Source organism: Pseudoliparis swirei, chromosome 12 (assembly GCF_029220125.1).
Source record: "Pseudoliparis swirei isolate HS2019 ecotype Mariana Trench chromosome 12, NWPU_hadal_v1, whole genome shotgun sequence".
Taxonomy (NCBI): domain Eukaryota; kingdom Metazoa; phylum Chordata; class Actinopteri; order Perciformes; family Liparidae; genus Pseudoliparis; species Pseudoliparis swirei.
Genome location: NC_079399.1, coordinates 13301882 through 13329880, shown reverse-complemented (window position 1 = coordinate 13329880; position 27999 = coordinate 13301882). Strand labels below are relative to the sequence as shown.

Below are 27999 nucleotides of genomic sequence, written 5' to 3'. Positions count from 1 at the left end.
ATATGTATAACTTGTGCTTTATTAGGAGAACAAAACAACCAAAATATATAAACATGCATTGTCGTCAAAGAAAACAGGGTTACAGTGGCTTGATGGAGTGTGGGCATCCAAATTTGAGGTAGAGTGGGGTTAGGAAAACCTCTCTGTGGGATATAGAAGAGCACAAAATAAAAAATACTGACCGACCGCTAAGACAGATCTTAAAATGTTCCATCGATAACAATAAAACACACCCACCGATACCGTCAAATTCAATCAACAAAAACTAAATGTATGCTTCTCATTGAAGTGATTCATTGATTCTCTTCCTCATCTGTTCAACATTAACATTTAAAGCTTCACAAGGCCAGCACTGTTTCAGTCCGTTAAAAATAAGGACTGAATCCATGTGTAGTTTACACGCACATCAATTCTCGTTTAAAATATCTCTTTGAGTTTTCGATTATAGGATTGGCAGTTTTGAATCTATATACAATTTCCAGGTTTATCAAGAGGATTTGTTAAATTTATTTGGATGTATATCTCGCTCACAGCTACATATAAAATATATCACTAAATTTTTAGTTACCATTTATAATTTAAATACACATTCTTACAAATTGTACGTGCTGCTTGAGCTCCTCACCATCCAACTCTTATAACGGGACTTACAGTACTTGCTCAGGACAACTGGAGAGTAAACTGTTTCCATCCATTGTCATACGATCAAAGCATTTAAATACTCAGCAATAGTTACATGTTCATGAGACTGAATTATTATTCGGCCACCTGCTGCTATTCGAACCATTTCCTCTCAAAATGATCGTGCTCACAGAGGGTGTCGCTGGACGTCTTCAGTTTAGAAGTGTTCCATAAAGCTGGGCCTTGGTCAGACTGTCCTTCCTGGAAAGTCCCAAGGAGGCAAATGTTTGGTTGTACGGAGGAGGAGGGGGGGGTGGGGCTGGTGGTGGCGACTGGCTCCCCTGTGGAGGCAGGCTGTGCATGTCCACTTGGTAGTGCTGCTGTTCTGCGGTCATCTCCAGGGCCCTCTGGTTCAGAGACTCGGCGGAGCTGTTGGGGCTGGGGTCGACGTACTCCGCGCTCTGGCCGCCGGCCGCCGCGTTACCCTCCCTGTCTTTGGAGCTCCCCGAGTGGTAGAGGCTGTGCTGCGACCCGTGGCTTTCCTCTGCTCGGTACAGGTGGGCTTGGCTGTGAGCCTGCAGCAGCCCTGGGCTGCATTCGGGGCTGGTGCTGGCGGCTCCCCACACCGAGTCCATGACACCCCCTCCATGATGGTAACCGTCAGCCCCCTCCTGGAAGCTGCTGTAGAGCGGGCCGAGTCGGATCTTGGAAGGCCGGACGGAGAAGTGCTGCTCGGAGAAGCTATAAGGGGAAGCCCGGCCTGGGCTGCGGTAGGCTTGGGCACTTAAGTCCTCCACACTGAGTTGTCGCCATCGACCAATCAGCTCCTCCTCCTCGGGGGCAAATGTGCTGCCTCGACGACTGTCTCCATAGGCAACGCTTGGGGATGAAGAGGGAGGGAGCGGCTCGTACGGCTCGCTGAAACAGGAGGACATGGTGCGGCTGTAGACGGGCGAGCTGCCGTTCTGGTGGTGGCTCAGCTCCGTCTGCTGGAAAGGAGGTGCGTTGGCAAAGCCTCTTGGACTGTCCCTCTCCCAGGACGAGTCGCTCTTTCTCTCGTAGTCGCCTGCGTCTCTCCACTCCATGTAGAGGGAATGGTGGTGCGGGGAGGAAGCTGCACTGCTGGGCGGACCGTTGGCTTTTTCCTCGGACCCGCCTCCACTGAAGCTGGAGTAGGAGCTGGAGCCCGCACGCAGCGTGGCAGGGAACTTAGCAAAGTGCTCCTGGGAGAAGCCGGCCCTCAGGCCCAACAAGCCCTCCTCTGGGTTGCTGTCGGTCGAAATTTGGGGCCCGTAGACAAGCTTCCTCTGACCGTGGAGATCCATGCTGGGCCTCCGCTCACGGTGCCGGTCATCGGGGCAGTACAGCGCCGTGTCGCTACTGTACAGGTCGGATCTGTAGGCCGCTCGGAGACCCAGACGCTCTCCCGGTCCCAAGCTCTCCAAGATAAAAGCATGGTCCTGGGTTTGGGGGCTGGGGGAGCGGGAGGCCTGGCTGCAGGCCTGGCTGCAGGCCTCACCTGGCGTCTCGAGCGCTTTGCCAATGAGAGAGGCCGGGACAGAGTCGGCGTAGGCGTGGCAGAGAGGAGACTCCTCCAAGTGCATGGTCAGGCGCTCTTGAAAATCAGCCGGCAGCTACAAGTGTCAGAGAAAAGACAAATACACAAGACATAAGTGTTGCAGATGTGTTGAAAGTCGCATTACTTTCTCTCCTGATGGTTGTTTGAGGAATACGACAACATTCACAGGCTTTTAAATTATATTCAGTGTAAATGCTTCCTTGGACACTTTGAAGACTTGACAAGACTCCTTGGACCTTGACTATAGTCAGAAGGTCTACCAGGCTGTCTGCATGAAAGGTGCTACACTGTGTGGCAAAGTGCATTGCATGTCACACTGAGCGATGGGCCTAAGAAAGTCTTGCTCACAAACTGTGTCCGATTGTTCAATGACTTTATGGTGAATTGGAAGCAGTGCAATGTAACTAGAAAATCGTGTTTGAAAACATCAGCTCACGTCGTGAAAATGCAACTCTGCAAGCTTTCTGTGTGTGCCCGAGCTCCACAGACATTTTCATTACCCACTTGCTGGAGCTTATCCATTTGCTTATTTTACTGGGTAAATATAACACTCACATATGAGAGTGGTACAACAAACATCTTTCTATTTATTTCTACTTGTTTCTCTCTGTACTGATATTCCTATTTACTTTTGCCTTGATCATATATTTTTTTTAATGGTACTTTCATGACTTGTGCCTGGTTTATTTATTGTTCCCTTTGTTTTTTTGATGTTTTTTTTGCATCGATTAGTAAAAGCGGGAGCAACACAAACATACGGTTTTCCGTTTCGCCCTCATCATTTTGTTTGTGAGTGTTCTTTTCTTTCAAAATGTATTCATGTAAAATGTTTCTTACAGAATGTCATGCTGGCCAGTGTAATGTCCTTTATGGTACGTTGTATTCTGATTTGAAGATGTTGGCCGTAGCAACAGTCACATTGTGATAAATTGCTTCCTAAATCATGTCAGTTTTTTGCAGAAGGTTATCGTTGGTCAGTGGACGTGTCTCCAAGTGATCTTTTTGGATTGATCCAAATGCCACATTGTGAAGGGGCCTTAACATGTAAACTCTTTATTGCATGAATACTCAATGTACATTAATGGTAATATACCTATCTCATACTACAGTTTTACTTTCTTAACAACATATATTGCATTTTGTGTCCCTGTGCACTTCAGTGTGTGAGTCAGTATGTCAGACAGTACAGTAGTATGAGTAATTTACACCTGGTCAGGAATAATTGTTTGTTATTTTTGTCTTGTAATTTCCATGTGACAAAACAAAGAGAAAAATACACGTGAAAATTAAGTGAAGTGAGTCTCTTTCTGTGAAAAAGAAAGAAGTTGTGCTATTCTGAGCATTTACTGTATCAATGAAAAAAAGGTTCTTCATAGCAACACGCATTAATTAAGCAAACTGCAGCACATCATCAACTGGAATCTAGTCAGTTGTTCCTAATTGGCAATGAGAGGTGAGCTCATTTTAACTTTGTAGAGGAAAGACTAACATGAAAATACATTTTGATCAAAACAGTTCTGCTACGACATGAACCAAGGCCAACTCCATAATACTGTACACACGTTTTCTTTGTTTTGAACAGGATCACAACGAGCTTTCATGTGGGGTTTCAGAAATCAGAGCCCAACCGTTTCACACCCTCTCTGTGGTTGTTTAGCAGCAAAATAAACAAATAATGGGAGCACTTCAGTAGGCGCTGAAGAGCCACTGCCCTCCTCAAAAAATGCTGCAGCACAATTCATCAATATGCTTTTCGATTAGCTCCAAAACATAAGAGACAGGTGGACACACATGTATGGATGGCCTTTGACCTCCACTCCTTTTGGCAGTAGCCCTGCATAACAATCAATCAATCAATCAAACTTTTATTACAGACTCAAGGTCCATATAGTACAAAACATTAAAATATAATAAAATACATACAAAATCACAAGTAAAAAACAAAGAAAGAACTACACATGCTTTATAAATAGACAGCTGTACCAGTGTCTCCACAGCTGGGACTGGTATCGTGCACTGCTGAATTTGATATTTGATAAAAACATGATGATCTCATTTTCAGAGGCATCAACCCGGCAGATAAATGTGTGCATTAGATTTCTTAAAACCGCTTTGAATGTCTTCGTCCATCTCGGTCTCTTCCACAGTATTCTCATGGCATCATTGTAGGCCGCTTGCAGTCTCCGTAGGCTGGCTTAAGTTTGAACAGTTTCCCCTAGTTCCCCCCTCTAACCAGTCCTGTGTTCTGTACAGTGAGGGTGTGTATTTGTGTGTGTAAGGGGATCTTGTATCAGCTGTACGCAACCAAATGCAGTTTGCATTCATAATTCTATTCAGCCAACAACGTGGATATTTTCCAGCTTTAGAAGCCACCCCCCTGTCACATACTGTAGGCACAAGGCCAGCGCTGATGCAGCGGAAAGTGGGACCGAGTTGGCACGCTGTTGAAACACTCATCGGTATCCACATGCATCTTTTCCCGAGCAGCAGCTGTAGCGGGGTAGCATGATGAGGCTGCAGTGCGGGTTAGGCTCCTTGAACAGTTAATTGTCCCTCACATGTCTGCACAAATTGCCGTGAAGTAGTTTATGACATGATTATTAAACCCAGTGCAGTATAATTAGAGTTTCATTTAGCTGCATGTTGAGTGACAGGAGGAAAATGACATGAGAGGCCTCCTGTCTCACGGGTCGGTGCAAACACAAGATGTGTGCCACTGTTGCTTTTTAGAATAAGCCTGCATGTAATGTCGGTTCATTTCCAAAAGATTTTATTGAGAATAAAAGGAAAGGTGGAACAGTTAAGAACAGTAAGTCATTCCTTTCAAAAGCATAACAAATCTCCTTAAAATCCCAAAAGTAGTCATTACTGCAGAATGGACCATTTCAAAGTAATATATTATATATAATTGTATTTGAATTATTGATGCATTAAAGTCTGAGCATCACTTACATGTTGCAGCTGGTAAAGGAGGAACTCATTTTAACAAATGTCTAAATCGCTGGGTTGCTTCATCTATAATAATTAATAGTTAAAATGTTAATATTATTTCATATGAATATTTTAAATCTGCAAAGTAACTGCAGCTGTCAAATAAATGTATGAAGTATGTTTCCCTCAAAAAAGGAAGTGGAAAAGTTGCATAAAATAGAAGTTAAGTATCTCAAAATGATACGTAATACAATACTTTAATGTTATTTAAACATTTTATTGAATATATCCTTAGATCTTTTTGATAGAAATGTCATTTAGAATTTGCAACTTTTAAACTTTTTACAAATTGCTACCATAAACCAGTGACGGAAATGAACTCTTAAACCTTTTTTAAATATATATAAGTAAAGTGACTTTTGAATTTGCCTCTGTAATATAAATAATATTAAAATGGAAATGGAATGATAATTAATAATGTCATACTTCCATCAATTAACATGTTATATTGTTGTACTCATTTAAATAGTTAGTAAAGAGAAATGAAGAAAACTATTTTCAAATTTTTTATTTTCCAGCATGAGGTAAAATACTATATAATCTTTCCTTCATCCATGACCAAAAACAATCTGACGGCATAACTACTGTTTCTGAAGAGTAACATTCTCAGGTAACATGCTCAGCTGTTAAATTAGCTGCCAACTAGTTCAAACCTTTCACTTCTCACTTCAGAACAGACTAACTTCTCTGACCTCTAACCTTCCTGCAGTGACTCGCAGAGGTCATCGTTCCACCAAGTCTCGTCTCCTATCTCCTCACCAAAGGGCAAGATGATGCTTCCTCATGGCCCCTCTTTATGTCAGAGAAACTATTCACTCACATCTCCTCTTCGCTTTGCACATCACAGATATTTCCCAGAAAATAAAATTCTTTATTTGGCTATTGTTGTATTAAGAAATGTAGCGCAAATTGAATTTCAGGGTTAAGTGTAGTGTCGTTTTGGTTGCTTGTGACTTTCGTTGAGTGTTACACTGAACCTCCTAGGGATTGGACATGACTGAAATCTTGATTGAATTGATGAAACATGTAAATAACATTTAGTAGACTAGATTCCCCAAAAAGAAAAAAAGATTTGAGCTTGATTACAAGCCTGAATGACATGAAACCGCCAGAGCAGATCTCACCTCAGAGAGCTGCGCCCTGTAGAGAGACTTGTTGCACTGGAGAAGCTGAGCAGCCAAGTTACAGTCCTTCCTGTACATGTCCTTCGGAGACGCAATTAGAGGAGAAGAAAGAACATTCAAGGATGAATATGCACTCGTGTTGCAGAATATTTTCATCATCTCCACTAATTATTCTAGCCCCGAAACTTTTTGAAAGTCTGACTGTTTATAGCTGCAATATAACATTATCTTTGCGAAGATTAAGAAGATTAATAGGAGCAAAAGTATCTCTCAATGCTCATGTGTGATCATTTTTAACAGGATATAACAGGATATAACCTTTTTATAACGAGGCAATATGTCCAATTGTTATGGAAAATGTAGCCGTCAAGGCAGATAAACAAGATGGAGATATCAATCTATCTGCGTTACTTTATTCTCCAAAGATGACATCATAACACGGCTCTCACATTGTCTTCTTGTAGCTTCTCGATGGTGAGCTTGGCCTCCAGCAGATGGTTGTTGAGGACGATGATCTCTCTGCTCAGCGCTCGCTTCTCATCGTCGTGGTGCTGAGTCTGATGACCAGAGACACGTTCAGACACATTTCCAGCATGGAAAAAGAAGACTTATAGATTTTTAAACACATCGACGTTAACGATGAAGTTTTCAGTGGTAACAATTCTCATCAAAGCACGAGTCCCAGCTTTTACAATCTTTTAATTAATCAAATTACACAACAGTAATTCACAGAACTGAGCAAATTCGCCGTGACTTGTCGAAGTTCAAGTTTCTCATCAATCTTTCAACAGTGAATGTATGCCTTGATGATTTTATATTGTTAGCACCTTTACGAGCAAATTCACACACATTGAGTATAATAATAATAATATAAGTGGCAGCAAGAGATGATGTAGTTGATTTTTTGGTTACTATGGTAACATGAGGTCACTAAACTGAGCCCTCCGCAGAAGTACATTTTCTCTCCTTGTTGGCTGATGAAGGTTTTGTGAGATTTTAATTCAGTGCTTTCTAATTTCCCACCAGTGTTGGCGGTTAGTTTGATATGAGAGCTGCAATAAAAGAAAAGAGTCTTTGCCTGCAAAGGTTTTGTGTCTCTCCGGGCTTGTTCTCGGTGGAACCGCGTAGCCGTGCGAGTACAAGCGCACACAAAGTATATCACTGTTTATCTGTCTTGTAATTACATCCTCTCGTTGTGCAGGGCCACGGGGTCAGATGGGTTTGTGGCACCTGTGGAGTAAACAAGCTTTACGATCACAGAGACTTACTCAGCACCTCTCTCTCCCTTGAAAAGGGAATACGTGAGAGGAATCAAAACTAGGCGATGAGGACACTTCACCAGGATAAAAAAATAAGCTGTTGATGTTTAATTTGAAAAATGACAAAAATGTCTTGTCATAAAAATCCGGGTGAGCCTCAGCACCTCCCTGACATGGTATCTAACCGCTGCAGCGTTGTAATCACGCCGAGGGCGGTGGTGATTGTGATCTTGTGCTGTAACGAACCCATTGGCTGTCCATCCAACAGCGGACACCTGATCGTCATACAGTGTTCTCAGGCAGGCCGGTTAAATGTATCTTTCCACCGGCAAAAGCAGCGTCTGACAAATGAAGTCAGGTGCAACACACTGAGGAACAATGGGTTTGCTGGCGCTCTGCTACTGGAAGGAGGACAGACAATTATAATTGGCCGTACGTAACTTCAGTTGTACCAACGGCAGAGCGTTTGCATCTTCAAATGGTTTCCCCAAATGTTCTCCAACAAGTCTAAACCGCTTCTCTTTCTTCTGTGTCTACAGGTAATCAAGTGTTAGCATGGAATTTCATATGGCTGAATGCAACACACACACACACACACACACACATGCACACACGCACACACTTACATTTCTTTGGATCTTTTCCTCCAGATCTTGGTTGATCCTCTGCAGTGCTGTGTAGCTGCTTTGTATTCTAAACGACACAATAAAGGACATGGCTCACCTGCAGATAATAGTTTGTACGTAGCAGCCGGAGACGTTTCCGAAAGCAAATCGGCATTCTCAGCAGTATGCCACGGTTTCAGTTAATAGCACTTGAAAGTCATTTTCACATCTCACTGACCTCACCCTACTGATGTGATGATTTAGTGAATATTTGGTCTGTTTTATGTGACCCAGAAGGCAGTGACATATTGTTAATCATGTGAATTACTCACTCCTCATGGATGGAGGCTTTTATGGTGTACCACAAGGTGCAATTCTAGGTCCATAATTATTTAGATTATTTAAAAGTACTATTGTTTGTTTATGTTGCTTTGCCAATTTCCATGCAGACAACATGGCCTTTAATGCATTTGACACTCCAATTCAAGCAGTGTGAAGATAACAATCTGCTTTTGACATTTTCAGAAACTACTCTTGAACGTGAACCAAATGCTGACGAGACAACAAATCTTTTATTCACAATGACCCAGATTTCCAAGAAAAAATATGTACTAATACTCATAAAATAACAATAATTCATACTTGACTAGGGCCAAAGATGCTTTGTCAATACATTATTCTACAGGGTTTGTATTTCCTTATCGTCTACAGGGAAGTGTCCTGGAAATAGTTTTCCAAATTTTAAACTGATAAATGAAAATAGAGAGAAAATGTGTCTGTTGATTTCTTTGTATTAAAGGTTTCTCTTTGAAAAAAGCATCCTGTCTGTGCTTGATTATTGAGATTCTCACGCTATGAGAAAAAAGTCATCTCTATTTAGGCTTTGAGGGCATCCTTCTACAGAATATAAAATATCTCTTTCGTTGTAAAGCTGCTGTTCATTGGACCAGAACACAACACTGCATGGCTAACTTTAGATACACAAACACATGGGAATGAACTGAAGGTTTGGTGCATCGCTTCATTGCAACTGGAGTGAAAAACAAAGGTTATACAGCAGCTTGAATGTCTCATCTCACTGGATCAATTCAAGCTTTTAACTGTGGGCCTTTACTCACATTCCCTCTCTGTTCCATGTTTCTCCTCTGTTTTAAGATTCCTCTGACTAGTGATTTTAGTCTAAATGAGTTTTACGAATGTCCACACAACACCCATCCTAAAACCAGAACCAGGACTGTGCAGGGCCGACCCTGCCCTTGTGGATCCGAACCCTTCTTTCTTGCACTTCACCGTGCGGTCCAGGATGTCCACGCCTACCTGCGCAGTTTATCCGTGAACTTGTCCAGCTCCTCCTGTGCCCGCCGCAGCTCCGTCTCCAGGTACTGACGCGTGGAGTCAAACTCGCTCTGCAGCAGCTCCAGCTTGTGTGTCGTGAAGGAGAGCCTCTTCCGTAAATCCTCCTTCTGCTCCAGCAGTGAGCTGCACACGCACACACACACACACACACAGCAGATGATTGTGTTCAGGGCTTGTGTTGCAGGAAACAAGCTTGTAACTTTGGTATATGCTTATCTAAATGGACTTATAAGGGTCCACATATCTTTTAAATGCGCCCCTGAGCGGCCATGCAGCGGTGATGAGAACATCATGAGAGGGTGATAAAAGCAGAAAAGTTGTGTGAGAGTGCTTTGTGTGAGGAAAACATGGGACTAAAACAGACACCTCTAATTAAGAATTCAGGAAGGACAGGACACATAGCTTTAAAGAAAAGAAGTATTTTTCGGCATTATATCTTTTTCTCAGCATAAAAGATAATCACAGAAACCCCATCATGACTGAGAAAAATAAAATAAAGGGTGTAATCTGTGATGAAATATGAAGCCGATGAACTCTAATATATGGCTCACATAGAAGGCTCAGATTAATTAACAGCGATAAATAACCCCCACATGTAACTCAGCCAGACAGCACAATGATGACTATTTTGAGGGCCTGTGCATTACCGAGACTGCATCTCATAAAAGGGCATGTGTGAGTGGGAAAAGAGGAAATGTCTGTTGCCGTGATGGATACGAGTGTGCACGGCTGGGCTTAATGGACCCTGTGTTGACGGACAGATGGAGAAAGGAGGGTAATGACTCTATCTGCAGCCTGATAACAGATAGAGAGTGGATGGAGATGTGAGGCGCTCTTTTCACTTCCTCTCTTTGTCTCTCTTTTAGCAAGATCACAGATGCACACGGTGGGAGCCGAGGAAGACTGCACCGAACAAATATCAGGGACGTGTTGCTTTCAATGTACCCTCCAGTCCCCAGCCCCCGCCTCCTGCTGGTCTTTGATTGGCAGGCATTAGCAGCTGAATACAGGTGTTTGTTGTTTGATCGAGGAAGAGTTCACCTGAAGTGGCTCCAGGGATGAACAATCCCCCATTAGTGACCTCCTCTGTGAACAGGAGCTGAGTCAGACATAATGAGAGCTTTCATTCCGGTGAGATGAGATGATGAGGCGGCGTGACTCCTGGTTTTGGACTTGCATGATGACCGGGCGAACCAGAGAAGACACCTCGTGTGCGGATGAGCGGACAAACAGATACAAACGACTGGACTGATGGAAAGATGGCGCCTGAGAGTTACTCTCTTACCTCTTTTTCGGATGTTTGCCGCCATTTCGGGGGACTTTTAAGGCAGTTTTGCCAATGTAAATCTTTTTCATGGTTTGTCTGTGTTCCTTCCCTCTCATGTGTTTAGGGGTTGACCACAGGGAGCCGTCATATTAGTTAGTTTCCCAAAGGAGACCCGCTAAGTGTGGCCTGCAGAGTTACCGAGTACTCTGATCCTGCCAAACAAAGTAAACACACAGATTTGCCAATATTAGTAATTACAGAACAACAAGGGATCCTGTTTGACGGACAAAGTTGATATTTATTTTGCAAAATTACCCACAGTATGCTGCAATAACCTCAAACTGCACTCAATTCAGAGTAACCTCCACGTATGAAGATCTGAAAAGGTTCAAATCCACCCAGGATGTTGTGGCCTTTGGGATTCATGTTAGTAGCTTTCATGTGTCGCACACTGTGTTGTGAAAATGAAAGTATCGAAGACATCAGTGGTAAAGGTCAAGCATTGGGTTCAGTGCTTCAGACTTAAAGAGCTTCTCTCTGTTTTGCGACAAAGTTTAAATCAAATTAGGAGAAAGCTACAGAGGGAGAGGCCGGATATGTTCCACAGCTTGTTTTATATTGGTTAAAATGAAATACTATAACTTATTTTTACTTCTTTCTTGGTTCGTATTAACTTCTTCTACTCCAGCTCTCTCTACCATATCGTCATTTTAGTCTTTAAGAGGAGACAGCGGCGCACCAGTATATGCTACATACGACTGGTGAACATCATCGGAAAGCTGGGACATTGAAGATTGATTTGAGATCTAGTCTTTCTCGTAAATCTGAAATAAAGGTGTTTTTTTCTTTCTTTAAGCATCATTTCAAATGTTTAAAGTGGAAATTGGATTTGAGCATTTGTTATGCACCATAAATTGCTGCAGCATTTTACAAGTAAAACAATTAATATGTTGATTATATTTTTAGAATAATCTGCTGGCAACGTACAGAAACAACCCCATACCTGTCATCGCATATCGATTTTAATGTTTCTTCTTTAAACCAGAGAAATGAGCACTGAGACAAACAAAAACAGAATTATCTCATGTGAAAAGACTGAAACTACATTTAGCAAAACATGTGTTGCTTTAAAGTCGTAAACCCATTGGTCTGACAGTTGGAAATGTGCTCAAGGCCCTTAAAAGAGAAGGACGTATTTGTAGGTTTTGTGCTGCTGTTGTGCTCCGCTGGACACCGCCCTGCTCTATATCCCTGGTGGTTGATGCCAGGCCTTTGTGACGAGCAGACTCATCAGTCAAAACAAATATCCTCCACTCTCTTTCTGCAGACTTCATCTCTTACACGTCCAAACAAAAAGGACATGAACTGACACATCCACCCCGTCTTGAATGAAAACAGTTTGACAAGGCCAATGCACCGAGGCTTCTTTTCCAAATATTGCTCCGGTACGCTCAGTCCCGTGTGTTTCCATGGCGTTCGCAGCACAGGTGCGGCTGTCAGCCTGCAGACGACTCTAACAGATTATAAGATGGGACGTCGCGTCAAAGCTTCATCAAAGCCGCTCTGATCGGAGCGCGGTGCCGACCACTTGGAACGGAAACAATGACAGACTGTGCAGCGGGGGCACGGGAGGGATGTTGTATCCGTGGATACCGTACACACGCACGAGTAAAAAGCTGATGACGGTAGAGACACATGTTGATCCACTCAACTCCATTTGTTGGGAGGTGAATTATGCTGCTGGCTGAGGAGGCAGCCAGTGAGACATGTACTCCTCCAGATGGTGACGGCTCACCACCGCCACTGGAGCCTTCGCTACAGCTGCTCCCCTCTGAGTCATAGCACACCGGCTCTGGATGTGTGCATGTGTGTGTGTGTGTGTGTGTGTGTGTGTGAGATCTGGTGGGTGTGAGCATCTTTTGGTGCGTGTATGAGGCTGCTGCTTTGAGCCCATGTAGGCGGCATCCTCTCAGTGTGTATTCGTCTCGTCGTCTCCAATGTGCATCTGTGTGTCTTTTTGTGTGTTTGTGTGCTGCGGCATCGGCTGAGCTAATTCAATCCCCTGTTTCAAAGAAAGAAAGAAACCAACAGTCTCGATCATGAAAGTCAATAAAGGACAGCTGTTGGCGTCCTCTCAGGCCACGTCAGGTGTCCGCTGTCATACCGCCAGCACGCAGTAACTGTCCCTCGCTCGCTCTTTCTTCCTTTAGCCAGATCCTCGCATTGCAGCAAAACCAGAGCCGGGGCTCGTTCGGATGGCGCTGCCTGCCACCCACTCGTGCCATGCTGACATTCGAGAGGAACTCGGAGCATTGAAAAGAAGAGGAAGGGGGAGGTTGTTGAGGAGGAGGAGAATATTAAAGTTGAGAAGCATTTGTTTGGGGGGTGGGGGTCTGCCAGCTAGAGTATTCGCAATTTAGTCAAAGACAGGAAAGAGAGAGAAGCCATCACTGAATTAGAGAGGAAAAGCAAACAGAGTGGGTGTGAAGTCTCCACTGGAAATCATAATTTGCCTTTCTCCTTCCTCTCCTCTCCTCCGCCTGTTCGGCTTCTTCCTTCCTGCCTTGCTGATCGCATGTACCTCGCAGACAGGCTCTCAGGAAAAGCCCTCATAAAGAGGGCCAGACCTCAGCATTAGAGCGGGGGGGGGAACCCGTGTGCGGCTGACTCATCCAGAAGCAGCGGAGGAAGAAGGCGAAGAAGACGCTCTTTCTGCCTCGCAGCCCTTCAGATTAACAAGGTAGCTAACCTGCAGCAGTCGCTCAGCAGTATGACTCAGCCACCAAATAAAGAAGAAGGATCACCTCTCAACTTGGGGCACGAGGAGTGTTATTATTATGTTCTGATCTGAGAGCATGTGTGGGTGTGTGTCTCTGCTGCTTCTCGGTCCAGCATTGTTTAACCCGGGAGCTGACAACTAAGCAGTTACACACCAACTCCCAACATCATTAGCAGCAGCCGGGGATAATGACCCGCTGAACGGATTCCATGTGCTGCTGATGGGGAGAGTGTGTAATCACAACAAACATCCCAACAGGATTTCAGGATGAGCGGAAGAGGTGATGGAGGCTGGCTGAGCTCCACATGAAAACACAAACATGTACACAGCTCTGTTGCTCTTCTGAAACCCCGAGAGAGGAGAGAACACAGAGAAGTGATCAACAGCAGAGCAAGTTGTAGTTTAGCTGAAATCTAAAAATCTAATTGGGTTTTGCCACAGGTACCAAATGGAAAAAAGATCGGAAATTAGATTTTTTTTTCCCTCACCATTTTAAAAGCATCGTTCTTAGAGCAACCTTTTTTTTTTAGGAAAGATAATTGTTCTTTAGCTTCTATTTCAGAGTAGATACTCTCCCAGCACAAAAGGAACCATGAGTGATGTAAGAGTAGGTGATGGGTCAGACACAATGCAGCATTCTTAAAAACCTGTTAGCCGTGGAAACAACAGACACAAAACACAACAACAAAGACGGAAGAAAACTTGTATGAATACAAATAGCCCAACAGTGAAAACTTATTCAGACGGCTTGATTCTGTTTATTTGACTGAGGCATGTGTGTGTGTGTGTGTGTGTGTGTGTGTGTGTGTGTGTGTGTGTGTGTGTGTGTGTACGAGCCGGTGTCGGTCGGCTAATGTTTATTCCAGCGTCCTATTAGTAGCGCAAATGTAATCAGGAAAAAAAGAATTAAAAGATATGCAGGTTTGGTCCAAAAATAGAAATAGTTCGCCATTTTTGGGAGATATGAGTTCAGTAAATGAAGCAGAACGCAAACACCTGTTAAGAGGGGGACACAGCTCGCGTGGCTCTGTATAAAAGGTTCAAAGGTAACTAAAAATCACTTATTAATACATTGATTTTGAGTAAATGGTTAAATATTTTTGTAAAAGGTGAAATATATACTAACCCTGAAATGTTAACACTATGTTGAGTGTTACTTTAACACTCTAAAGATAAGGGACCATATGTTCACTGGCTGAGTGTTAACATGGACTCTAAGTGTTAAATTGATACTGCCAATTTTACTGTGTATTAAAAAAACACAGATACATACTTAAAGAGTAAATATAAAGATACTGAGCACTATAACTATGTTGTCTATATTGGGTTGTATATATATAACTATGTATATAATGTGGAAATCTAAACATATAGATACATACAAAATAATGTCAAATGCTGTCACAAAAACGTGTCTCTCAAAAGTGCTTGTCATAAATAATTCAAGTAAAAATAAATACAAGTTTGGAGTAGAGTAGAAGCAAGAAACCCCCAAGCGAAATGAGCACTAACACACAAAAACACACACAAACACACAAACAAGCACATACAAAAAACAGCATCTGCCTCTCGACAAGAAAATCCTGTTGCGGTGCCAGTAAATCGTCCTGAGAGCTTTCCTAGCAGCGCCACTGAGACCTGGTTTTCCTCCGATCCAGAATCCACACACTCTAAAACTTCATCTGAAACCTTTTACTTTGAAATTCAGGTTTCCTCGTGATTACTGTGTTCCAAATCAGTGAGTCGGAATTGCTTCAGCATTTAATTATTTTCCATAAAGTAAATGGTAAAAAAAGGAGATGGGACGAAGAAGCACATACAGCTTTTCAAAAGGTTTCAGCTCATTAAAAATAGAACAGACACACACACCCCAACACACGCTCACGCACACACGAGCACAAGACACACCGCCCACGATCACAACATATTGTTTACGAGTGGCGCTCGATAGTCCAGGCAATCTAGCCAATTTTACCATTAAAAATGGAAATAAATGCAACAGAATTTATTTTTGCACAGAGGTCTTCTATGAAGTGTCCTGAATAACATACTAAAAGTCCTAAGAAATTACTGTTGCGGAAAAAGGTTAAATATGCAAAAATCCAAGATGGCCGCCATAAATACATAATGTCTCATATCTCGACTTTTATAAGAGACATTTGAATGATTTAAAATATGATTACACATTTTTTTGACATGAGAAATCATTTAGAGTATGTTTTGACTTGATCGGATGTAATGGTCATGGGAAAAAAAATCCAATATGGCCACCACAAATCCATTTCTTATCATATATATGTGCACTGATATATGACATTTCATTTAATTAAATTGTATACTAATATAATCAAGGCAGGTAAGTATTTTGTAGTTTATTAACTACATTGAACTTTAGTAACATACTCATCAACATAAATTCTACACAACACATGAAGAGTATAGCAGAAAAGTGACACAACATGCTACTATTGTCAATACAGTGATTGATCCTTGTAGATGATACACTGTTGGAATGGGTCCAACTCAACCGTCGTCATCATATGCATTTGACAAATCTGGTAACTGAGTTGGTACAGCTTACACCATGGCATTCTCTGCACACATTTGTGCAAGGCAGGCCATATTTTCGGCATGTGCACCTTTCGGATGGTACAGTCCTTTTTACAGCTATGACAGTTGACATCCAGCAGTTCTGATGAAGCGGCTGGTTGGTCGATCTGTATTGGCAGATATTGCCCATCAACAAAGTTCCATCCATAGTCCTCTGGGCTCATATTGATGCAGGCATCTTCCTATTCCATAACCTAATAGTATACACAAAGGCTGTGATACTAAGAGGAGCCAGAGGTTGGTGGTAGACTTTGGGATTCCATGGCGGCGGTGAGTTTTAAAACCTTGTCACAAAACCGCTGGTATAAGAAGCTGTCTATTCCTTCGTCTTCGGCACCACCATACATTGACAACAATGCCTTCTCTCCTGCTGCAATGATCGCCTCCATTGCTGAATGAGATTGACTGAACACTTTGGCCTGATTGTAAAAGACAAGGTAATTATCGATTTTCTTGAGTGCCACGCCCTTCCCGAGACCAAACAGACGACAGGTAGTATTACAGCCTGAAATTGCGTGGACAAAGAGCGGGTGATCACAAAGTTTAGGACCGAGCAACTCCCTGGATTGTTTTATGCAACAGACTCTCTTCTACTTGGTGGATTGTTTCGGCTCCGGTGCCATGAACAACATGTGTGCGTCCATTTTGACATGGTGCAGTAGGAGAATCAGCAAGTCTGTGTCCTCCCTGATCAGTACAGTGTCTTTTGTTTGGGCAGAAGCAACTGCTGTTTGAACAATTAACGCAACGCCGTCGTGCGTTGCCTGGTCTATGCTTCAGCCAGTTCCATCCAGCTTGTCGCTTAGATAATGGATGCATCGCTGCTTGTTTGCTTTGGTGTTCAGGAAATCTTCTTTCTTTGATTGAATCATTATGTCACCACGAAGTGTCTTGTCACACCAGCACAAGCCCCTGTTCATCTCAGTTGTGTAGCATCTTTAGTTGTGGACTCATCTTTGTACCCATAAAAGACAACGACAGCAGCTCCATACGTATGTGTGACGTACGCAACGGACATTTGACACACACTGTCAGATGTAGATCAGCTTGGTCATGGCATGCTATGAAGTAGAACACCACCATCTAGTACCTACTGGACATTTGCATTGGGTTCTCGTTGCTCTCCCTTCATAAACTCCTGAGCACATCGGCCAGTGTTGCCTTATTTGCCTGCAGGGGGAGTGCAGCTAATTCAAACAGTGCAGGTGGATGAGTGCAGAGCTCATACTTGAATAAGGATAAAACATCTTCTGAACGCTGTCCTATAGTTATTAACCTCTGAATTATCAACTGTGGATCCACCGTTACAGGTTGTCATTTGACCTCCACTGTTGATCTTGATCCAGGTGTCGTGGCCTGGTCAGCTTTCCTGAAGACATAATCCTCTACAGATACCCCGACCAAGGAGTCTAGAATATCTTCCCCAATTTCTCTTGATCGGTCAACGTTGACTCCTTTTTGGGCCGTCATGCCATTGGCGATGTTGACTGCTGGTATGGACATGACCCACAGTAGGCGTTGAGTTTCAGTCATGCTTTTTCCTCGTGGCAGGCCTCCTTGCGTCTTTACGCTCCTCAGGAATGTCTATGTGTACAGATTGTAAAGTCCTCTGAGGCAAATTTGTGATGTTGGGCTATTTAAAATATACTGAATTGAAATCAATGGCAAGAACATCGTTGAGGCCTTTCCTGGGTGTTGACAATGATGCAACATCTGCATCATACCAGCCCATGCTTGTCTTGGAGAATGAAGGAGTAGTGAGCTCTTCCATAAGACATCTAGCTGTGCTGTTGGATCTTCTGCCTCCAACAATACAAGGGGTAGATATGTAAGAGATGGTAGTGCTGGAGTGATCTTGAAGTATCGAATGTTGATGCGACCAACAGCAGCAATGTCTGCAGCGGTCACTTTTGCTTTAGGAATATGCTTCTGTTCTTCTTTGGTGTTGCGTTGCAGCACGCCACTGACCAATTGGTGGTCATATCAGATTTTTTTCCATGACGATTGCATCCAATCAACTCGTAACCTATTCTAAATGATTCCTTATGTCCAAAAACGGTATAATAGTATTTTAAATAATTGAAATATGTCTTGTGATAGCGGAGATATGAGACATTATAGATTTATGGAGGCCATCTTGGATTTTTGCATATTTAACCTATTTCCGCAACATTAATTTCTTAGGACTTTTAGTATGTCATTCAGGACACTTTATAGAAGACCTCTGTGCAAAAATAAATTCTGTTGCAATTTTTTCCATTTCAAAAGTTAGTTTGCCTGGACTACGAACGGACAGGTAGTGATTAGACACAACAAAGGAACCACCTCTGCAAATCTGCTAGCCTGCAGTGTGCCGCTCTGTGGTATGTGTGTGTGTGTGTGTGTGTGTGTTTTTGTGTGTGTGTGTGTGTGTGTGCGTGTGCGTGTGTGTCCATGAACATTTGCCTCATACATCACAACTGTACACGGGCGCTCTGATGTACTTTAAGGTCTATCTATGACTCTTAAGAGGCGGCCTAAAAAGCTTCAACTCAGGGATGCATGAATGGAGAATATGCTGAGAGAATATAGAAAACAATAAAGTGCTAACAAGCTTTCCAGCATCACGTGGCATGTGGTATGACATCTGTGACCTCCAGTTTGCGATCAAAAGCGGACTTTTACATTGAAAAGTCAATATTTGGTTACAATAAAGACTAAAAGCAATTGTTAGACATTTTGGGAAATAACTTTATTTGCAGAGACTGAGATGAGAGGAATGTTACACGACACTCATGTAATACAAGGCTGCATGCAGCCAGCAGCTTGTTAGCTTAGCACAAAGATGAAGCAGACTGGAGATAATGTAATCCCCCTTTATTGTGTTAATTTAACCTGAATTAAAAACTGAAGTCTACAAACAACGATTTGTGATTTTAGGAGTTATCTGTTTATGTGAGAACCTTATATTTTCAGACAGAAGCAACCTTTTACTCATCTCTCTGCAAGAAAGCATACTTCTGTACTTGACACACTATTCCTTTAATCAGGTGACCGTTACCTTTATAAACCTACTTTTATTTTATATCTAATTCTTCCCAGTAAATTTGATGAAATATTTTTCGTTATTAGTTTTTTGCTGGATTTTACAAACAATATATAAGTGGTGAGCTTTAGAGATGCTGTCAGACTTGCTATCTTGAATTCATAAGCAACAAAACAAAATACACAGCATGACATTTTCTTTCTCACCTCCACTTGTGACACTCTTACATCAGTTTTAATTTTAGCTGAGTGCACTGAGCATCATTGTCGGCTGCTCAGCAAAAGTCTCACTTTAAATTTAATTTAATTAGTATCATGTTTTCTTGATTCAGGAAGGGGTGGACCCAACACATACTGTAGATTATTATGCAAATGTACAATTCAAGTCAAGGACTTGGAGCTATGGCAGCGGCTTTATGGCAGCGGCTTTATGCAGCGAAGCCGTTAACATGATCGACGGCTTCATCGCCGCGAGGAATAAATCTGACCTGTGCGATCCGACTGCTGATGCTGAAGAGGGCAAAGGGGAGGAAGAATAATGGGGTCGAGATGATAAGATACACTTAATAGCCCCAGATGAGCTGTCAGTGCTCCACCACAGAGAGAGAGGGAGAGAGAGACATAAACACAGAGTGGGAGAGAGAGGCGGACTGTTCGGACCAGAGAGGGTAGAGGAGAGCATTAGGCCATTAGACTAACAATCTCCACTTAAGCAGATCAAAACTAACCTCTCTTCGGACCTGCCTCTCTCCCACAGCACTTTCACAGATTGTAATGTCTGCTATCGCTCTTCTGTAGCAACACTTCATCTCTAATAAAAGTGATTCAATGGATGCCTAATTCATCTGGGAACGATATAGCTGCGAAAGTGTTTAATATTCTGTTACTGATATGAATTAACAATCGATTTATGTGGTGTGGCATGAGCAGTCACTACCTGAGATGGTAGGAAAGACAGATAGCTTAGCGTAATGACTGGACACAGTGGGTAACTGGCCGCAGCTTCATAACCGATGGACAGACGTGAGAGTGGTATCGATGGACTCCTCTAACTCAGACAGAATCGACTATATTCCAAAAATGACAACGAATTTATTCCATAAGGAAAAACTTGAATCGGTGCTTGGGAAGACAACACATGCAGATGCAGAAGAGGTCACTGGATGGTTCAATGATGTGAATCATGTGCTTTGGCTTCCCTCACAAAGCCTCAAACCAACTGAAATGAATGTGCTGTGATCTGAAGATCCACTGTAGCTTGATAATGACGCAAGGTTGTCAAATTCAGTGAATGTTTTTTTCTCACCCAAAACTGGACACGTTGAACATTATTTATCGGCGTAGTCTAAATAAAACATTTGCTTGCAGATATTCCAGAAACACTTATTTGCCCTTCATCTCTGCATAATGAGTAGTTTAAATGATACACTGACTTTATCGTTCTAAATGTACATTTATGTGACCTGACTCTTTAAATTCAAGTTTGTTAATCCCTAACACGATGTCAAACTGTTCTCTTGCCACCGAAGGATGTCATTTCATCATCACCCTTTCAGTGAGCTGCAGTACATTTTGCTTGAATATGCTGATAACAGTTTTAACAACATCAAATCTGTTTATCCAGCCAACGTCTCCTCTGCTTGGAGCTTCCTGCTGAGCTGTATCTCCGTGTGTAATTTACATCTCTAGCTCCACCACAGGGCCCCGACGCAGGGAGGGACAGAGAGAGAGAGAGAGAGAGAGAGAGAGAGAGAGAGAGAGGGAGGGATGGATACGAGATTGCAGGACATTTCATCACTTAGAGGAAGGGGTCTTGGAGAAGAGATGTATGGTTGGAGGTGGAGAGGTGGGGGTGAGTAGGATGTAGATGTCGGGTCAGCATGTAGATCGTGCGACCTGTTAAAACTCGTCACGGCGTCTTCAGAGGCCACAGGTGACCTTGTTTCCTCATCAGCAGAGAGCGAGGAGAAAAGACACAGGACTACCTCCTCTTATCTCAGCAGAGCTGCTTTAATTCAATTAAAGCTGTGACACAGTGGTGGGGACAATTGATGCTCGATAACGAAGAAACACCCCCGTCAGATTAATTACCCCCTAGTCGGCCTGAAATCGTATGAATGCCATCGGTAATCGAACACAAAAGGGAAAAGCTCGGGATCTATTTCCGTCTGTGTCGGATTAATAATGGTTCATTAGTAATAGTATCAATTACAACGTGTCTGCTGGAGGACAGTGAGGTGAAAAGGAGAGAGGAGAGAGGAGGAGGAGGGAGATACATCCAAGAGGAGCAGATTCTTTTCTGCACGTCGTCATGTTTGCTTTGCTGCCTTCATTTCCGTGTAATGCAACTTTAATCAGAAAATTGGGTGAGCACTTGTAATTTCGTAATGAGCTCATTAAAATCTGTTTCTGCAGGCATGTGAAGGGATTAGTTCAGTTATTACCTCGGCGTTAGTGAACATCTGAGACTGTCAGGTTTGTTTCAAAACATGAACATTATTGATTTGAGCTACAATTGCTCAGTTGTTCAGAGAGCTAAAGCAGCGCGGACATGCAGCCATTAATCAGTGGCTAGAGGTGCATTCCGACAGGTGACTGACTGAAATAATGCAGAAGCAGATGTGAAACAGTCAAGGACGGACATGTTTACTTCCGCAAGACATTCGAGACTAGAACAAAAAAAGAAAAAAAGACTGTTGATTCCTGAGAGAAAAAGCTTTTACAGTAACGCCACAAACGCTGCAGTGAATTTTCAAGCCAAGAGATTCCCTGCATACGACCACCAGCCCTGTTCTGCAAAAACAACACCCGGTTACCTTTGACAAACTATCATAAAAGCAGATAATACCCAACAGCACTGCATCAATACACAGAGCGCACACACTGACACTGTGAGTGCCGCCACATCACATACAGATGAGCACACACACACACACACACACACAAACACACTCGCACACACACACACCAAGCCAGATTTGCAATCCAAATCAAAGAAGCAAACAGTGAAGCGGTACCTTCCGCTCACACAGAGCTTCATCCTGGAGACGGAGAGATAACAATCCTGCCGTCTGAGCCTGGCTGGGGAAATGGAGAAACCCCCCCCCTGTGTATGCAATCTGGATTGGTTTACCCAGCTCTCGCTTAAAGCTCAGAGAAACCCCACCACATGCACACCAGCCCACCACCACCACTACGCCAGTCCAACAGCAGCAGGGAGGCAAGAGTGAGAGAGAGAGAGAGAGAGAGAAAGAGAGAGAGTGTGCGAGAGCGTAAAGACAGAGAGGAAGAGTGGGAGGGAAGGAGCTTAAAGGAAGACGACAGGGAGAGCGCGGGGGCGTGATGGTGTAGCGCTGAAAGATGTGCAGAGAGAGAGAGAGACAGAGATGGAGAAGGAGAAGCTTACCTGATAGTGTCGATGTTGTTCGTCTCTCCGTCAGGCACCTAAAGGAAATGACAGCGTGTGAGTGGAGGGGACCATGACACCGGCCATGGAGCAGCGCTGCAGATTCATATCATACATATTCAGCAGGCACGTTCTTTGTTTCCCCCTCTGTTTTTGTTTATTCCCCCCCTCCCCTCTTTCTTTCCTGGTCCCTCATTCGCTCCTTTCCCTCCACTCCATCTCGGCTCGTGAGGAAACCCTCATCAGGCTGTCTACATCTGCGCTGACTTGAGGTGAGCGGAGAGCAATCATATCATGGCAAGAGTGTGAGAGTGGTGTGAGGAAAGAGGAGAGGCGAAGCGAGGAAGGAAGAAGGGGAGGGGAGGGAGTGCGGAGGGAGAGTGGAAGCCTCCATTGCAGCCAGACTGCAGATACATGGCAAGCCCCCCCCCCCCCACGAGGGATACTGGCAGCAACTCGATATCCTCGTCTCGGTGCCGAGTTGTAGAAACACAAGAGGAAGAAGAGGTGTGGAGAGAGATGGAGAACAGAGGGAGAGAAGGGGGAAAGTGAGGAGGGGGAACAGGTGGTCCAATCTGTTGAATCGTACATCTCAAGTCCCAGGCTGCTTTATCGCCTCTTTCCGAAGGCGATGGATTCTGCACCATGCCCAAGTATTCTCATCTCCATTCAGATTTCGGGGGCAGGCCCGATCGAGTGTGAACAGATCAAGTTTGCGTCTTCGGCAAGAAGAGCACAGCTGAAGGTCGTGTGCCTGTGAAGAATGTTTCGTTACTGCACTTGCACTTGTACAAGGACTCGTGTGAGGAGATGAAACTTCACAGCGACACACACACACGCAGATACACACACACACACTCACTACACCGAGATGAACACCAACAGGCTCACATGCCTGCCTCTCTCAGCCCCCACGCCACCCACCTTTTTTCAAGCAGTTGCTAAGGTGACGGCAAAGGCTGCATTTTAATCAGACAATAAATTAAGGCAATGTGATCTTCTCCATTATTATTAAATGGCAGCGGTGCTATACTTTCGAAGATCCGTGGAGTATGTTTTGACTGCAAATTAAAACTTGTTGATGAGCAATGCAAGCGCTTGCTTGAAAATGATGCACCAGGATACAAAACATGGTTAAAGCTCAATCATAAAATGTTATGCTTTTTTTTCTAACTGAAATAATACATTTTGAAAAATGAGGATAGCCGGATGGATTCTCATTTACCAGTGAAATTAATGTCATGATGAGACTAGAAATACACACATTTTTTATGCAGTGATTGCTAATTTGAGCTTCCAGGCCCGTCTTCCAGTAACACACGCTGCTCCTGTTATATGGGGAAATCACCGGTTGCTATTCCTGAAGACAAACAGTTGTTGAAACAGGTTATTTGCGTCCACAGACGTTTTAGCAACGGTATATCTCAAGCTGAGAAAATGATGGATGTCACAGACGATAAAAGCTGGAGAGTGGTGAGTCAGTAAACGACTGCATTGTTCAGTTTGGATAATGTGGAGGAGTTGCTGATGGCATGCTGATGAGCAGGTACCCATTAAAGCAAGCTCAGTGGTCAGCATGGACCTAATCATCATCCATCATCATCGTCATAACTAACTGGATCAGCATGTCTGTGTGGATCAGCACAATAACGAACGCAAATAAGTTTAAATGTGTTTGTTTTTTCACAATGACAAAATAATTAGAATTGTGGTAAATGCTTAATGATCCGTGCGCAAAATACGACTTGATTGATCCTTGAGACCCCCTGAAAGCCTCAACAGCAAACATTTGGTGGTCCCTAACACCTTTTTAAAAGTATTTGTCACTTAAAATGCATTTTAAATGAATAGGCTAGGTCCAGCAGTATTCATTATTCAAATTGAATACATTAGTGCACATACTTTTCATCTTCTGCAAAAATAAGTCGAGACTTTCCTTGAAAGCTGCAATAACTGACACAACACTGACATATACACACCCTATAATGAAGTCATTAGCAAACACTTCCCTATTTACACAGATAAGGAGCAACAACAGCATTCATTTGGACCAATACAAGTCCAAGAATCACTCAATATGTCTGGTTTAATAAACATGCTTCACAAGTGGTTTCACTAACAACAGCCACATAATGGTACATCTTCTCTTTCAATGTGTATTTGTACATGAGAGTGTGTACATGTGTATGCAGGTAGGCCTATATATGAGGGGATAAAGGCTGGGATGTGTTTATTGTGTGGACTTTTATGTTCTTTCATGCGAGACATGAACATGAACAGACTGTGAATACACACCGATAATAAAGGCTATACGGTTTCTTTCATATTGTCTTCTGTGAACATTCTACGCTATTGTGTGGATTTTTCCTGTATTCATTTGTGAAAATCTTGATTGAAGCGCCCCCCCACAGACGGGATTAGACAAAGAACGTAACATTAGAACCGGCTCATTTGTCCCCGTACCTCTTTCCTCTCTGAATAGAGCAGAAGAGCTCCAGAAAAATCAAGAGCTCACTCAAATCCTCCAAAGACTTGATTTATTCAGGCATCCCTTCAAACTCTGTGAGAAACTATTTGGGCTCCAAAGGCAAAGGCAAATGGGCCCATCCCCTGGGGGCGGCAAATGAATGGGCCGGGCCGGCCTGAAAATATCCCGGCCCATCTCCCATGGCCCAACCGGGCGGGGCCATGGCCCCATTTTTCCATTTTCTATACAGACACCTATACTGACCAGAGAGAGAGGGGGGGGGGGCACGGTTTGAGAGGTGTGGCCTTGAGATGCGAGGAAATGGGACAAAAAAAAAAAAGGAAAAGCAAAAAAAAAATAAAAAAAAAAAAAGAAAGAAAAAAAGAGAAAAAAAAGATGCTGCCAAATGTATTATGGACATGTGCTGCTGCTTTGCTGCTGCTGTGCTGCTTACCACAGCAGCACAGCAGCAACACAGGACACAGCAGAGAGGAGCAGGAGCAGCAGAGAGGGCAAGCAGCAGGGAGGGTACAGAGAGGGAGGAGCCAGGGGTTGAGCTCAGTATGCAGCTATCCGGTAGGAAAAAGCTGCTGTTACTGAAAGAGTAGCTACACAGCCAGCTTTGGCGGCGTTTTAAATGCTTTTTTTAAAAAAAAAAAAAAAGGCGCTTTTTTTTTAGAAAAAAAAAGCAAAAACAAACATTTGTTACAAGCTTGTTTTGACAATGTTGTTACAACACAACATAACAAGTACAAAAAGTTAAAACAGTTAAAAACGTTAAACAACTAACACAACACAACTAACATGACAAACAACACACATTTGATATCAATAATTCATGCAATAATCAATTGATAACATGTGTAATAATGCACTAGCTTGAATAGCATTAGCTAGCAAGCTAGCCAACTACACAAGCTACTGCTTTTTTTTCTTTCACTTTTAGCTGTCTTGCTTGTGATTGGTCAGCTGTCAAAAAGTCAGACTTCAGCGTTCGTAAGTGCTTGACTTTTTCTGAGAACTTTTGAACTTTGAAACAACTGAAAAAAACGCTAAAAAAAAAAAAAAAAAAAGGCGCTAAAAAAAAAAAAAAAAGCTATCTATAGGAATATAGTAACGGAAAAAAAAAAAACAAAAGCACAAAAAATAACCATAGTGTACACACACTGTGTCATATTGTCATATATGTATATATGTGTTGTTTTGTGTTGTTTTAATGTCAGGAACTCAGGAAGAATAGCTGTCAACAAAGATCAAATCAACAAATATGAATCATTATACAAATAAGATGCTTAGAGGGAGATAAAGATGTCGATGTGTGATGATGATGTGACTAGAGTGTTCAGTGAGTGACACAAACACAGCATTATTATTATTATTATTATTATTATTGCAATTATTATTATTGCAAAAAACATACACATACAAAGAGAATAGAATAGCCCATGTACACACAGCCAGCCACCACAGACAGTAGTACAACATGTATATCAAAGTAATAGTATAGCTATCTTTATTATTTTTTTAGTTTTTTTATTGTTAAGTGCCTTGTTAATGTAATCATTTCTCCATAGTTAGACTCTGTATGTTCATGCAAGCTGCTATGTTGTTGGAGGAGGGGAGGGAGAGTGGAGTGAGAAAAACAATGGAGAGAACAGAGTGTAAATTACTTTGCCCGTCCTGACCCTTCTTCATTGAGGCTTTTTTTTTATTCAACTAAACAAGACAAGAAAAAAAAAAACTGAGGCTAGAAGGTGTCACCAGAGATGGAAGGAAAGTGAAGAGTGACACTGACAGTGAGTGAGGACATGACAGTTTTTTGTTTTGTTCTCTCTCTCTCAAATTGCTCATTTTGTTTGAAGAGAAGAAGAATTTTCACTAGATGGAGGGTGGACTTTTTTTTTGTTTTTTTTAGTTTATAGTTTATTTATATATTATTTAATAGTAGTGAATTTTATATTTTATATAATTTATAATAATAAATATATTTTAATTATTCTTTTTTTTCTGGTTTTTTTTTTTTGATAATTTTTTTACTCTACTGTAGTCAAGTCAATGGATTGTGCCATACACCCCCGCCAGTCAAGAGTGAAGAGAGTGAGGTCACTTTGCTTGCACTGGTACCTACTGCATGTAGTCATCTTTGTAGTGGTTTGGGTTGATACTGGTATATATATATATGTGTACAGCCGTTTATATAGAGCAGTATATAAAATAAGTTTTTTTGTGCTGGTGGGGTGGGTCCGACCCCGAGGAATGGGGTGGTCTCTGCCCAAAAAATGCCAGGGCCTAATTGTTGTCCCAGTCCAGCCCTGGCTCCAATCATCACATATGTTCCCGAGGTCTGGCTTTGATGAAAGCCTGGGATGACTTTCATCACTCACCATGTTGATGCCCACGGGCAGAGAGGCAGATCTGTAGGGGTGCGTGGGGAAGTCGGGATGAAACTCCGGAAAGGGACTCGTCGTCCCAAACCCTTCACAGAACTGCGGAGGAGGTGGAATCGTGTTCTTCCCGTCTCTCTCCGGCTGTAACGGCGTCTCAGCTTCTCCCTCCAGGTCCACTGTGTCGACGTCCGTCACCAGGTAGGTTTCCTCTTCCGGGCCAAAGGGCGTCTGCTCTTCTTCGGTCATCTTCAGCTCGAGTAAAGAGCGCTGGTCCGTTGAGGAAGGCCGCCGGGGTCTCCGCTGTGGCGCCGCTTGGATCTCGTCTCCGGGCTGAGGTGGCCCTGCGCCGGTGAAGCCAGAGAGAGCGACTGGTTTCCCAAATGCCTGCAGGCTGTTTGCGTCGAGCACGTTGGATGTCACCTCATCCAGGAACTGGGAAAACTTCACTTTGGCTTCGATCCTTTCCTCCAACAAACGCTGTAGTTTTACACTTTTCGCGCTGCCGCGGGTCAGCGAAGAGAGCC

At 43.0% G+C, this 27999-nt stretch overlaps 1 protein-coding gene across 2 annotated transcripts; it reads right to left on the bottom strand.

Moving 5' to 3' along the window:
* Position 1: 1 nt before the first annotated feature.
* Positions 2-27989, bottom strand: si:dkey-174m14.3 (uncharacterized protein LOC563117 homolog). 2 transcript variants are annotated; one of them, XM_056428861.1, is made up of 7 exons: positions 27473-27989; positions 22622-22659; positions 9497-9658; positions 8201-8267; positions 6765-6872; positions 6316-6396; positions 2-2255 (listed from the first exon to the last, which is right to left on the bottom strand). In XM_056428861.1, the coding sequence occupies exons 1-7, from the start codon at positions 27719-27721 to the stop codon at positions 834-836; spliced, it is 2127 nt and encodes a 708-aa protein (XP_056284836.1). In that variant the 5' UTR covers positions 27722-27989; the 3' UTR covers positions 2-833. The 2 variants fall into 2 exon arrangements, with proteins under 2 accessions (XP_056284836.1, XP_056284837.1); XM_056428862.1 differs by lacking the exons at positions 22622-22659; positions 27473-27989 and adding an exon at positions 10821-10976.
* Between the last annotated feature and the right edge of the window lie 10 nt (positions 27990-27999).